Source organism: Parasteatoda tepidariorum, chromosome 3, assembly GCF_043381705.1.
Source record: "Parasteatoda tepidariorum isolate YZ-2023 chromosome 3, CAS_Ptep_4.0, whole genome shotgun sequence".
NCBI classification, from domain to species: Eukaryota; Metazoa; Arthropoda; class Arachnida; order Araneae; family Theridiidae; genus Parasteatoda; species Parasteatoda tepidariorum.
Genome location: NC_092206.1, coordinates 97,970,714 through 97,985,347, shown reverse-complemented (window position 1 = coordinate 97,985,347; position 14,634 = coordinate 97,970,714). Strand labels below are relative to the sequence as shown.

Here is a 14,634-nt window from a genome sequence, read left to right as displayed (position 1 = left end):
TTTTCAATATGGAAGAAGCACGTATTAAAAGAAGACCACTTGGTTAAGTCAAACTTAGGAACTGAAGCTAGTATTGATAATGAATGCATATTAGATATCGAATTTGAAATGAGTCCTCATGCTGATTCTCTTAGTTGAAAAAAGAAATGATTCTGTAAGTAAAATCAGTACTTCTAAAGATCCTCTAGATATAAGTCAACAAGAGATGGATTTGCCTCAAACTTCAAGACACCTTTCCCCCGTCTATTTTCGAGAAAGGCATTCTAGAAATGTTGCTGAAAAATCAGAAGAAGTTTGGAAGAACCATTTACATTGGCCAAATATTGATGATAAAAAGAAAGGTCAAATAAGAAGAAAAACGAATAAATTACCTTTTGCACTAACTTCAGAGAAATGGCAAAAATTTCAAGAGGCTGAAAGATCTAAAAAAAATTAAAACAAGAGAACATGGAAAAGAAAAAGAAAGAAAAAATACTTAAAAAAGAAAAAAAGCTTCAAGAAATAAGAGGAAAAAGAGTAAACAAAAAGGTGATAAAATAATAATGATAATAAACAGCATCGGATGACACAATGATTTAGATTTGACTGTCAAATTATAAGAAAGAATGATTTTTTTTAATTTTTTTGTATTTAACATCACTTTAATTTCTAGTTCATGATTACAGAAAAAAGTTAGCATTTTACAAGTACTTGTATGTTATAATTTCACAAATAGTCTTGTTTTTATATATTTGTATGGCTAAAAAATTCATAAAGAGCATTAAAAAATAACCAAAATTAAGTGTTCCTTTACTGGGCAATTTTGTGTTCCTTCACTGGTAAGAGCTGTTCCTTCACTGGGTCTTCTTACTACTTGTTATTTGAACCTCCAAAACTTTAAAACAATATTATGTAAGTTCTCTACAATTTTTTTACATAATTTGCAATTAGTAACAAATATGTTGACACTGTCATTTAACTAAAATTACGAATTTTGAAATTAATATGATTTTTTAAAAGGCAAGCGAAGCTTAAGTGTTCCTTCACTGGTTAGTTTACCCTAAACCAATTATTTAATTTTCATAACATTTTGTAAAAATCAAATATAAATATTTTATTCTCTTAACATTCAGTGTAATGGCTAACTTTTTAATTCAATGCAAATGTATAACTTATTAATCCACTATCTCGATTGAATCGAGCCTTGTAATCTGTTTTTAACTCTTTATTCCTTAAGCTGCTTTATTTCTCTAACCACAAAAATGTTTCAATTGCAGGGTTATATTAATATCCCTCAGTCTTGTTGGTGTTTAAGCTGTAGCCATATTATTTAAATATTAACATGAGATATCATGAGGTTGGTTAAATTGACTTTTCTTTTGGCAGTCTCCTTTTTCGCCTATAGTAGATCTCCCCTATACTACAAAGAGTTGATTTAACACTACTTTTAATTAAGCAGGTTGCAGGTCTTATAAAAATATATGTTGTGATGTTCAGTTCATCACCACACACATTAAGATAAGAATAAAAATGAAATAACAATTAAAAATAATATACTCTTAAGTAAGAGAACAAAATCATTAGAATGATCACTATTTGCAAGGTGTTAAAATTATTTATTTAATATAGATCAGCTAAGATCTTTAGAGTTACAAATTTTGTTCCAGGAAGGCATTCACTCCAATTAATAATACATAAAAATTTAACATGAAATCATACAATATGAAACATTAAATCATACAATATGAAGCTGCACTGCTAATTAATAAATAAAAAATAATTATGGGGGTGATAGAAAATTTTATAATATAACTTAGCTGTTGAGGATCCTCATATTTTTTTTTTTTTTTTGTATCTTAACCTGAGCTCTCCAAAACCATGTGTTTCCCTGCCTTTTCTTTTACCTCCTCTAACCAAACACCCAAAGCCGCCTACACAACTCTTATTAGCTGTTACCACCATCACAAAATAAGTAGGGCTATACTTGGTATTTCTTTCTTTTTTTTTTTTTTTTTTTTTTTTTTTTTTTTTTTTTTTTTTTTTTTTTTTTTTTTTNTTATGAAAGAGAAACTAAAACTTTAAAGTAATTAGAGCAGTGCAGCAAAGATAAAAGTAACAAAACATCATAAAAGCAATACCACATATATATAAAAGTAACAAAACATCATAAAAGCAATACCACACTCCCTTGGCTTGTCATTAATCACATGATGCAAAATTTATTATTTTACTTTATATGTTACTTGGATAACATTTTATTTTGCACCGCGAGGTATGCAACGAAATAAAAATTTTATTATTATTTTTATTTTATCCTCTTTTCACTTTGTACTTCAATTGCACTAATCTTTTCATTATACCTGTGATTTATGAAAACATCAAAACATAATGATCTAATATAGAAAAATTTATAACATATGAATTATAAATAAATACTAATATATATAGTTTTTAAATTCAGATTTGCTTTGTTTTTTTTTATTGCAGACAATTGTTGGAGCCCTTGTTTTATCCCTACCAGTCATCTTCCGAGTCGTTATTGTTTGCCTCTTCTTCTGGCTACCATTTGCTATTCTTGGCATTAACTTTTTTGCTGGATTGTTCTTTCGTTGTGTGGACTACAGGGGGAATGTTATTGACTCCTCTGTCGTTTCTGGAAAAATTGAGTGCCTGGAAAAAAATTATACGTGGAAGAATAATTTTATGAACTTTGATCATATTGGAAACAGTTACATGACACTTTTTCAAGCAGTAGGTCAAATATATATTTAAGTATGGTATGGAATATAAATTTGTATTAATTCTGATTCCACTGAAGGTTGAAACTTGACAATTCATTGTACAGTTCATACAATGCTTGTTTGTATTACACAGGAAACCTCACTTTATGAATAATTTTATGACAAACATGCTTTTGCTTTATAAGCCCCTAAAAATTAAGCTATCCGAAATTTTAAAAAATGTAATTTTTGCTAACCTAATTTTCAACACCACTTTGGCTCATTGGATCAAACGTGTGTCATCTATGAGGTGACTCTGGTTTGAATTCCATCAATGATGGGTCAATGTGAATTCTACACCACGCTTGCACGGATTATGCGTTAGAGTCCCCTTGCTGTCGGGCTAACCGTGGGAGGTTTTTGTGGTTTTCCTCTCCTATAACGCAAATGTGGATGAGTTCCTCCACCGAAAACTCCTCCCTGGAAGAAAATTTCTCCGAATATTTGATCCAGGAGTTCCCTTGTCTTCTGGATTGAGTACAAAACTTCAAAGCTATAAAGTGAAACATTGGTAGTCATAAACTGAAAAATTGGGCCGGCTGTTCAACAACTGATAGGAAAAAAATTAGAAAAATAACTTAATTTTCAGGAAAATGTGAGTATTTGTTGTGAAAGTAATTTAAAACAACAAAAGTGGCAGAATTTAAAGAAGAGTTCAAATGTAAAATGCAAAGCTTTTTAAAACTTATGATTGATTGGATTTCTTTACTGTATATTACTTTTAGAATTTCTACAGAGTGGATACACTGCAGGTTGGTATTGCTATGTCTACTTTTAACACATATCTTGTTTCAGGTTCATATTAAATGTTACTGTGAAGATACAACTATTCGCAATTAACTGTTATCGATATTTTCAACAATAAATGTAATTAGAATCTTTAAGCTGAAAAATCCTTTTATTGAAATATTGTTAGTATTTGAATTTAGTATTGTTAGTATTCAAATTAAGTATCTAAAATCTGGAGAATGCTTATAATTTGCTTATTTTTTCTGATAAGAGAGTAGGAACATGGGGACAAGCTTGTAAAACTCTAAATTTCCTTTACCTGGAAAATATTTATTTGTTAAATTGCAATAATAATTATTTTTTGAAAGAAAAATTAATAATCATAGGGAGTCTACAATTTTCTAAGTCCAAAATCAAGTATGAAATTGAAACAAGACTTTCTCTGATTACATATATTCTTCATCTATTTTTTTTAAACATAAATATCATTAATACTGTTTACTGTGCTTATTATTTTATAAAAATTCTATTTCCCCTTTTTTCATTTCATGTAAATTTTTATAAGATATGTACAGGGTGGTCCTAAAATATATGTCAAAAATGTAAAGGTAGGTAGAGGGGACATAAAAAGCATATTTCGGATAGGAATGTGTGTGCGGTAATGCCACATTAAAGCACTAGCTTCTAAAGCAGTATGAATCAGAGGAAACTGAAAAGACAAAAGAAAATAAAAATTTATCAACAGTTTACAAGAGGTGCTCGAAAGAGCAGCCACCAACATCGATACAAGATTCACAGCGACGGCGCATGGATCGACGTACATTAGAAAAGACATTAGGCATGACGAGCACATGTAAAGCAGCAACAGACAAGCGGGCAACAAGATCTTCTTGATGGGACTCTCGTACACCAGGCTTTTAATATGACCCCAAAAGAAAAAATCCAAGCAGGTTAAATCAAGAGAACGCGGTGGCCAGGGAACTGGACCAGCCCGTCCTATCCAATGCTGGCCGTAGACAGCGTCCTGATGATTTCTGACGCTCCCTGTACATCCTTTGAGCAACTAATTTGTCTCCTTGTGCAGCCCCATACATGAAATGCACGTCGGCAAGCTCCACATTAGTGAAACGATTCATGCTGTTTGAGATCCGTGCAGGAATCCAGCTAGCAAGCGCTTTTATACGCCGTAGTCATCAGCGCTCCCTACCGGCTCAAGGCGGCGTTACCGCACACACAATCCTATACGAAATATGATTATTTAAGTCCCCTCTACCTACCTTTACATTTTTGACATATATTTTAGGACCACCCTGTATATACTCTTTTTAATTAAGATAAAAAATATTAATGCTCTTATTTTCCTATGCTCAATGCTGTGGTTACTTTGTTCAAACTAACTATGAAGATTTTTTTTTCAGGCTCTATTTGCAAACTGGGCAGATTTAGCACAACTGATGGTTGATCACAGAAGAAGTAATATGCAACCACTGATAAATGCTCACCCTGAGCACTTTATTTTTGTCATACTTTTTCTCCTTGTTGGAGGTTTCTTCACCATTAACTTGTTTGTTGGTGTTGCTGTTGATACATTTAAAACAATGCACAAACGTGTAAGTGAATGATTATTTCAATTTGTAGTTTTTTTGAAGGGGGAGATTAAACTCACTTTGTTATTATGCATTTACATTACATTAAAAAAGAAATGTTTTATATAACTTTTGTTGAAAATTTATTAAGTTTTAACCTTCCAAACAATGAGCTTCAGGATAAAAATAATTGTAAAATTTTCTGACATTCATGAGTCAATTTGAAGAAAGAACGCCTGCTGCTTCAAGTTTGCAAAAAATCTTTACCAAAATGTGTATAATATTTATTTAACGCCCTTTCCATTAAATTTGTAACCAGAGAAAGAAATTTTAGTATTAATCATAAAAAAAGTGCTTCGACCCACCCTACTGTTAATATTTTTTTCCATCACAGAAACTTTTTTGGAATTCTTTAAAATCCATTTAAAAGATAAACCAAAATTCTCCTATCCTAACCTGCTGCAAATCCTGAAAAAAACTAGCCTCTGCTCATCAGCCGCTATAAATACAATGAGATTTCAGATTTTTATAATGCTGCAGTACTTTAAATTTTATTATCAATGAATTAGTTTACAAAAATTTTTTAGGTGGAAGGTGGACCAGCTGAATTTGCTCTCACAAAACCTCAAATGCTTTATTATCGTGCTATGCGAAAAATTGGTCGGAGAAAATTTATGATCCTCGTCGAGCCTCCGTCTAATCTGTTCTGCAAGAAATGTTTTAAAATCATTGACAGTTGGTGGTAAAGTGTTTCTTACAAAAATTTTGAACCATGTTTTAATTGTATGCATAGAACTACATTCTATGATTTTTATTTCCTTGCCCATAACTTAATTTATTTTGTTTATTTTTGTAATAAGACTATCAATAAGTTGTTTAACTGTTTGAATCATAAAACTTTAAAGAGCATTTCTTTTATGAAAAAAGTGACAATCATTTATACTATGAGCAATATCTTTCAGGCCTTTTAACAATGATATTTAAAGTTGCTGCTGTTTTATTTGTAAAATAATTTTTCTTAATGAGTCTTCCTTTTTCAGGTTCAGAATTGCTTCTTTTATTTTAATTTGTACCAATACAATAATTGTTGCTGCCTCGTCTTATAAAATATCACATACTAAGGCTAGAACTTTACATCTTATTCAATACAGTTTTATACCCTTCTATCTGCTAGAGTGCTTGATTAAAATCTGTGGCCTGGGAAAACATTACTTTAAAGACATTTTCAATATACAGGATTTGTGTACTTTTGTTGTGTATATTGTTGGTAAGTTTCCCTAAATAAATTTTTAGAAAAGATATGTTACTAAAAATATTTATTGAATTTTTTTTTTTCATTTTCTGTTGTATCATATGCAAAATATCGCATTTCAATTATAAAGAGCTTTAATTACTAATCAAAAATTCTTATACATTCGAATTCATTGTTACAAATATTTGATAGTTTCTTCCTTTAAGTTGTATTGTGAACTGGTTACCATACCAGTCCCTAAGATCAGATTTTCCATTAAAAATGCTATTTATATAGTTTAGTTGTTATTATTTTATTTTATTATTATTTATTTCAATCATATGCATAGTGTATTTAACTATTTGCATATCTCCACAATCAATTTATTTAGAACCTAGTAGCAAATAAGACTATAAAACTTTTGAGTCAAGCAAGTGAGTGAGTGCCTAAACCACACTCATTATTTAAAAAGAGTTTTTCTAGAACCCTAATCTATGAAAGCAAGACAAATGAAAAGCCTTGAGAAGATTGTTATCTACTTATAACTGATAGTTTTTAAATACAATGTAGCAACTTGCAACTACCAGCTTAAAAACCTGTACAATATAAACCAATGGCACAGATTTATGCCTAGAAATTTTAAAGCTAACTTAATGTTGGTTATTTTTAGGCCTCATGAATATTAGCCACAATTTTGTGTCAAAAAACTTTGATGAATAAGTGTTATTTATAATTTGTATATCATTAAAATGAAAGTCCCAATGTGGCCTTATCTAATGATTTTATAATGCTATTAACTTCATTTTGCGAAGATCAGAAACTATTTTTAATTTCCTAGAAACCCAAATAGGTAAAGAAAAATGAATCACTTAAATTGTGGAAAAATGAAGTTATATAGATAAAATTACAATGTATAAAAATAAAAAGCTATGCATTGGTATTGAAGAGATAGTATTGAAGAGATAGATGTATTGAAGAGATAGATTTTTATGAAAGAATGTGATTCTGCAGTATTAGTGAGATTCAACTGTCTATAATATTTAAATTTACAATAAATGGTGGTTAGTTTTTCTCTTAAGGCATATTAAAAATTCTTAAATTGTATATCCTTAGGAAAATACTTTAATTTGCTTCCCAATTATTAAATATTCTCACATTTTCTCCTTAAAGTCCCATAAATTTAAAAAAAAATCCTATAACTTCATTTATTTGCTATTAAATAAATAAAAATTTGTTATTTTTAGTATCAACTTTTTAATGACTATTGCCTGAAATTATGATTTTCAGTAGCTATTACCATTTTCGTTATTTATTTCCTTTATTTTATTTACAGGAGAAATAGTTCATAATATTTTTGGTACTCCTGCTAACGTATGTGCTTTTCTGTTTGCTTTTCGGATTACGAGAGTCTTTGATTTGCTTCAGTTAACAGACGTGTTTGTTAGTCTCCGCCTTTTGATGTATGCTACTATAGCTTCTATACCCTCACTGCTGAACCTCTGTTTGCTTCTATTTATTATTCACTTTATATATGCTATTGTAGGAATAGCATTATTTGGTTATGTGAAGCATAGTGGATATTTAAACACCCAATCTAATTTTGAACGCATCCAAAATGCTTTGCTGGTTCTCTTTCGACTTACTACGTCTGAAGGTTGGGAAAAAGTCTATGAAGGATTGAGTATAGAACCACCTCAATGTGTTTACCATATCTATACAGATCATATTTGGACTTCTAATTGTGGTAATAAGGTAAGATTCATTACATTTATATTGCACCACCTCTAAAATGTTTGGTGAGAATGCTTCAAAAACATAGTGGGTTAAAAAATGCAGCCATATGAATGTGCAGAAAAATACTTATGCAGGGTTGCTACTCTATAAAAAAAAAAACCTGGAAAATACAGGGAATTTTGAGTTTTTCTTTACATACTGGGAAAATACTGAGAATTTGTTTTTTTATTTCCGTGTTATAAAAAATAGTGGCCACTCAAAGTGGGAAGACATTTCAGCTATATTAAACTATTTCATAGACTATAGCATTATTTAAGTATGTTCAGCTGTTCCTTTTGCTCTCTAAGTTTTTCCAGCAATATTATAGTATTGTTATAGTAACTAGTATTGTTATAGTATAGTAACTAGTATTGTTGGCCCAATATAGCTCATACAAGACACAGTAATTATTTTTTCTTAACATATTGTGCATAATGTGTACAGAGAAAACACAGGCAAGACTCAAAGCTATCTAATTAATCTTTTTTTGTCATATTTAGTTTATACCACTGATCATCCTGACTTTTAGGTTTGGCATAGCAATTCTAATTTCAGCTGCTGTGCTGTCCAACTCCACAATCAATTAAATCTCTGAGGCAGAAATGGTGATTTATTTTTTATTTGTGTCACGATTCTGGGGAAAATTTCCCTCAAACTAAATTTCATGAGCGCAAAAGAAATATCTTCTCTTCACTTAAACTTCACACACAATTCTGTCTCAAACTATCTTACCCTCACAAATCGCCTCTACTCCTGAGATCACAAGTTCTTTTGTAAAGCAAAACACTTGTCATGCTAGATTTAGACTAAATATCTTGATGTTTTACTTATTGCATATTATTCATAATGACCACTTGCTTACTTATTGCATATTATTCATAATAACCACTTGCTTACTTATTGCATATTTTTCATAATGACCACTTGCTTACTTATTGCATATTACTAATAATGACAAGCATTTGTTAAAAATTGCTTAAACTCAAAAGAATATTAACTTTATAATTAAAAGCATTTTAAAATAAAGATTTTAACAAATGAAATTAACACAAAGAAACATTTAATTTCTTTTCAACTATTTTGTGGGTCATCAACAAATTCATCGAATACAGGAATAATTATAAATTAACTGTATTGAAAATATATATTAACTGAATGTTTCAAAAATTAAATCTTAAACATTATTTTGAAAATTATTTATTTATGAATTTCTGATTTTGTAATTCAGTACCAGAAGGTATCTTGCTAAAATCCATGAAAGTAATTATTTACATCTGAAATTCAATGCACTTAACTACATTTCCCTTATGATAGCAATATTTCTTTTTCTACATATCAATTTGTTATTTACCTTGAAAAACTTTACTATCCTAAACTTAAAATGTTAATTGACTTTCAAACATTCTGATTGAAACTTTTGAAAACTGCCTTTTATATTTGTGCAAAAAATTGTTTAAAGCTGATTTTCTTTTAAAATTCCCTATTATAGGTAGCCGCAGCTATTTTTCTTGTCAGTTTCATTTTCTGGACTAACATTATACTTGTGAATATATTCATTGCTGTTATTTTGGATAACTACAAAGCAGCCATATCTGAAGAACAGGATATTTTCAAAGAAAGAAATCTAATACTCTTCAATAAGACTTGGAGGAAGTACGATCCCACAGGAACTCAGTTCATTCATATTGAAAAATTACCCACTTTCTTGGATGAACTGACTAGAGATCTAAGGGTGGCAAAACCGAACGGTATTGCAATAGCTTACATGGAATTGCCAATTACCACTGCAAATCAAGTACACAGCTTGGAAGTACTGCAGGTACATACCATTTGTTAAATAGGACTGCTGTAAAGCAAGATTTAATAATAATTATGTACAACTTTAAACTTATAAACCAGAAATGACTTTTTATTATATACATTAAAAAGTGGCAATTTTATGTTAATTCTAAACCAAACTTTAATAGAAAAATAACTTTATGCTGTTATTACTGAAGTTTTTAATGGTGTTGAATTGTCATTTAAACATTTTTAATGTTACTTTGAAATTTTAGGTTTTCATAATTATTTTCTTTAGTTTTAACAAAAAGGACATTTCTATTATACTATTAATGTTATAATATATATTTAACATTATGAAATTTCTTAATAGAATTATGAAATTTCTTATTTTTATTAGAAAAAATTTTGATAAATCTACTCATAAAATATACAGGGTATACTTAAATCATTGCCCTTTATATATAATGCTAAAATCGAAAGGGCGAAAATAATATAGAAAGAAGAAACAAATACATTATCAAAATCTATTTAATTATGCCTGGAGTAGTTCGGATATAAAACATTAAAACTAGTTTAATTGCCTGATTAAACTTCTAATTATTGCTTCGAACTCAGTTTCTTTTTCTGTTATCAAACACAATTTAATGTTTTGAGTCTCAGATTAATTAGATTTCAATAGTTTTTTTTCCTTGTGAATCTTAATGGATATGCATACTTACCAACTTCATTTTTTTTATAAGATTCCCTTAAAATATATATTAAGGGTGATGATTATCGAACACCTTTCATATATATATACATACATACATACAGGATGTTCCATCTAAATAGAACTATCTGGAGTTTTCGCCATAAATTGACCCAAAGGAAGCCAAGGCGAACCAAACATATATATTTTGAAAGTTTAAATCTGAAGACATATTTACAAAGACTAACTCACTTTCTGCTTCACGTGGTCAAGAAAAGCATTGATTGAGTAACGAAGGGGAAAAAGAGTGTCCCATCAAAGCAGAGCCACTTCTAGTTAAGGCCATTTTTTTTTATATGACTTAAAATATGTAATGTTGCCTACCATTTACTAATCCCAGGAGAACAATGGCATCAATATTATGTCAGTATTCAATTTTGCCCCAGACAAACTGATTCTTTTCGGTATATAAAGCTTGCCTGAGGATAACCCTTTCCTTTTTTGGGGAATTAAGACAGACCATTTCTAACTGAAACTAAACTCAGTAGTGCGACAGCCCATAGAGGGCCAAGGCCTACTGAGCCCATCTGTTTTTTTGACCTTGGGCACTGGGGTGCAAGAGCAGTTGTTCTGGTTGGGTGGTCAGCCAAACGCAGAACCCCCAGTGTTTAGTCCCCAAGCATACTTGGTACCCATTCGACCCACTGAAAGGATGAAAGGCTAAGTCAACCTTTCCTGGCCCGGGGATTGAACCGAGGACCTGTGGCACGAAAGTTCCAAGGACTACCATTCGGCCATTGGTCGTCGACCATTCCTGGCATGCACCCTAATAATCTAGAAATCATTTCTTTGAAGATTATTTGTATTGAAGAAGATTTGTAAAGTAAGGTATTTTTTTTTGATGGATAATGTAACTTGGGTCTACAATTCTTCCTTCAAATGCCCGTAAATGAGCTTATATCGTTTTTTGATTAAAGGTAGCCTCCCCAGAAAGAGAGGTTAGGTTAAGTTTGTCACCAAATTTGAAGTTTTCCCACACAATTAATGAGCCTCCACCTTCTTGTATAATAGAGAAGAAATTTTCTCATCCTATTGTAATAACACACAAAACTGTCCGAGTCATCTTAATTCTTTTATTTTCTACTCTTTTCTTAACATGGGCTGCTGTCAAATTTTTTAATATCGCAAATTTCATTTAGGATATATAAAATGAAACAATTAAAAGAAGAAGAAAAAGAGAGAAATTTTTTTCCAAATTAACAACTATGTAAAGACTCATAAATGCTGTGGGAAGGCTTTAGGCGTGGTGGTAAACTTAGTGTGGTCTTTCTAGTGCCCGCATGAAGACTACTGATTACCTAAAAAAGCTAGAAACTCATTTATTGGTATTTGAAGGAAGAATTATTAACAAAATAGTCTGGTTTTCCAATAAGATAATGCTTTCTCTTCTGCTGCAATATCATTAAAGTGGTGGCTTTATAAATATAGGGTGGATATTTTTGATATAATCAGAGGTGGCTTTAATTCTATGGAAAACTTTTTTTCCCTCCTTTTGATTATTCAATGCTTTTCCCTGTACAGGTGGAGAAGGAAGTGAGTTACTCTACTTTGTAATTATGTGTTTCATTATAGAGTTTCTTTACATATTTGATTTTCATTGGTTTCCTTCATGTCCAATAATAGCAAAAAGTTGAGTTGGATTTGTTTAATTTAGTTATTTACGTAAACAATGTTACCATGTTCTTAACCTTTCATAACTTCCACAGTTCATTTGTTGTTAGATACACATGTATTCAATACAGAATTATATATATACAATCTTGATTAACTATAAACACATTAGCTAAAGAAGTGAGTATAGAAGATTGTTACAAAATTGGATGTCAGGTAAAGAGAAGCCCTTCAATGCATGTGTGGTGTCACAATTTTTTCTCTTTTGCCAGCCAAAAAATTTTTCAATGTAAGAGTATTTTCTTTTAGTTTGGAGATTTGCTGTAAGAGATGTGAAAAAGTATTGTGATAAGTAAGACAAGTTTAGTTTAAATCTATTTTAGTGAGCATGTTATCCGAACAACCCCATTTCAGTTCATCCAGGATTTCTTACATGTACAGTAGAGTCCCGATTATCCGAGCCCCGGTTATCTGAGTTTCCGCTTTAACCGAGCTATCAAATATTTCAAAGATTTTTTTTGTTCTAGTTTATTTTTAAAAAAACCGCTGAAAAATAAATCTGAATTTTATCTTCCAAGCACTCAGAAAAACAAAATCCAACAAGTTGGTCTGATGAAATTATCGTTAATATCGTCAATAATGATACTGAATCTACCGAAGATGATGAAGACAGTGATTATTAAAATCAACATATAAAAATCTCTCATACAGATGGACTAAAAGCTATCGAATGTACTATATATAGAACAACAAAAAGAGGCGACACCAGCCTTCCTGTTATCCCTAAAAAAGGCAAAACATTACTACAGAAAAGCGCCAAAGTTACGCAGAACGAAAAACGATTAAGGACTTTTTTTAAGTAAAAACTATTTAATTCTCGTAAAGTATGCTTTTTAAATGTTTTTAAGTAAGCTTTTTAATTATAATATGAATTGTATGTGGTATACTCGTATACATTTTGTATTTCTTAAATATATTACATTTATACCTTCTCTTTTTCTTTCCGTTTTTATACTCTTCGCTTTAACCGAGTTTTTCAGTTATCCGAGTTTGTTACGGTCCCCATTAACTCGGATAATCGGGACTCTACTGTAGTACCTATCTCAAATGTTATTAATTTAAAATTTCGAATTCTTCTTTTCATAAATTAAGGGCATCTTGAAAGTAAAGTCTGGTAGAGTAGAAGATACAGATGTCTTTGTGGCACTGAGAAATCAAATGCATTTGAGATATGAGCGTATGTTTCCAGAGTTGAAAGGATCTCGCTTTATTTTTACAACTATGGAACTCAAGAGAAGAAACTACGCAGCCAAAATACTGCAGATGAATTTTAAAAAACTGCAACAATCCAGATTAACCTTGTAAGTATATAAAGCTTCATTTTTATGCCCAAGGTCGTTCACAATTCCTGCTTTCTGAATTTTTTAAGAAACAAAAAAAAAAAAATGGGGATATAATAGTTACATATGAAAAAAGAGGGAAATGTTATTCTTTTTTCTTCTTTTCCTGCAAGTAGACACCTCAAAAATTATCAACAGTTGGAAATATCAAAAAATCACTTTCAAAGAAGAAAAAAATAGATAAAAAATGTATGATTTGCTCAGAGTCTCCACTAACTGACTATTCAGTGTTCCAAAAAGACCGCCCTTTATATGTATCTTTTAAATTCTCATTTAAATGAGAAGAGAAAAGAATATATATGTGGGGATCACATTAATATTCAAGCGAGGAATAAGCAAAACCGCTATCAAAATCTGACAAACTACAGTAAAGTAAGATGGATGAAATAAACATCAAAACAAGTTAAATTGAAACTTGAAGTTCTTTTTCCTTTTTTAATAATCATCTTCCAACTCCTTACTCTTTCCTCATGCAATCAAATCGTTGTTTATTACATCTGTTTCTGCACTGTGATTTGTCAGGTTTTTATTTTGGTAAAATAATATGCAACCTCCAATAAGTATACTTTTTTTGTTTTCATTTGCAATATTACTCTAAAAAAACACATTAAGGGTGTTCTTTGCAGAACATTCTGTATCTTATATCTATTTTCTTTAGATTAATTTTTCAGAAGATACAATTTAGGTTACCATTATCATTTCTGAGGATGCTATTTAAACTACTATTTTTGAGCTTGAAGGCTACTAAAGAAACAGTATTCAGATTGAGCTATAAATATTAGAAACAGATATTCTCTCTTCAAGCTCACTGGCCTAACAAGGAAAATTGCTGGTATAGCACAAATTAAATTGCTAAGGGAGACAAGCTATATTTTCGGTACTATATTGAGTATATCATAAGTGCCATTTTTCACCTAGTTATATTTGTTATAGTAACAAAACGATTGGATATCTCTCTAAGATATTTGTGCTCTATCAACTTCATTTAGATTAACTGCAGAATTGTTCCAACCTT

At 30.4% G+C, this 14,634-nt stretch overlaps 1 protein-coding gene across 14 annotated transcripts in view; it reads left to right on the top strand.

Annotated features, from left to right (window-relative positions):
• Nucleotides 1-14,634, top strand: part of LOC107454565 (sodium channel protein 1 brain) — a 52,783-nt gene that overhangs the window by 32,451 nt on the left and 5,698 nt on the right. For all 14 annotated transcript variants that reach the window (XM_016071798.3, XM_016071797.3, XM_043044678.2 and 11 more), the window contains 7 exons: nt 2,467-2,730; nt 4,907-5,098; nt 5,662-5,816; nt 6,115-6,341; nt 7,639-8,057; nt 9,568-9,897; nt 13,372-13,580. In XM_016071798.3, coding sequence (XP_015927284.1) covers nt 2,467-2,730; nt 4,907-5,098; nt 5,662-5,816; nt 6,115-6,341; nt 7,639-8,057; nt 9,568-9,897; nt 13,372-13,580 — 1,796 coding nt within the window. The remainder of the gene's footprint in view (nt 1-2,466; nt 2,731-4,906; nt 5,099-5,661; nt 5,817-6,114; nt 6,342-7,638; nt 8,058-9,567; nt 9,898-13,371; nt 13,581-14,634) is intronic.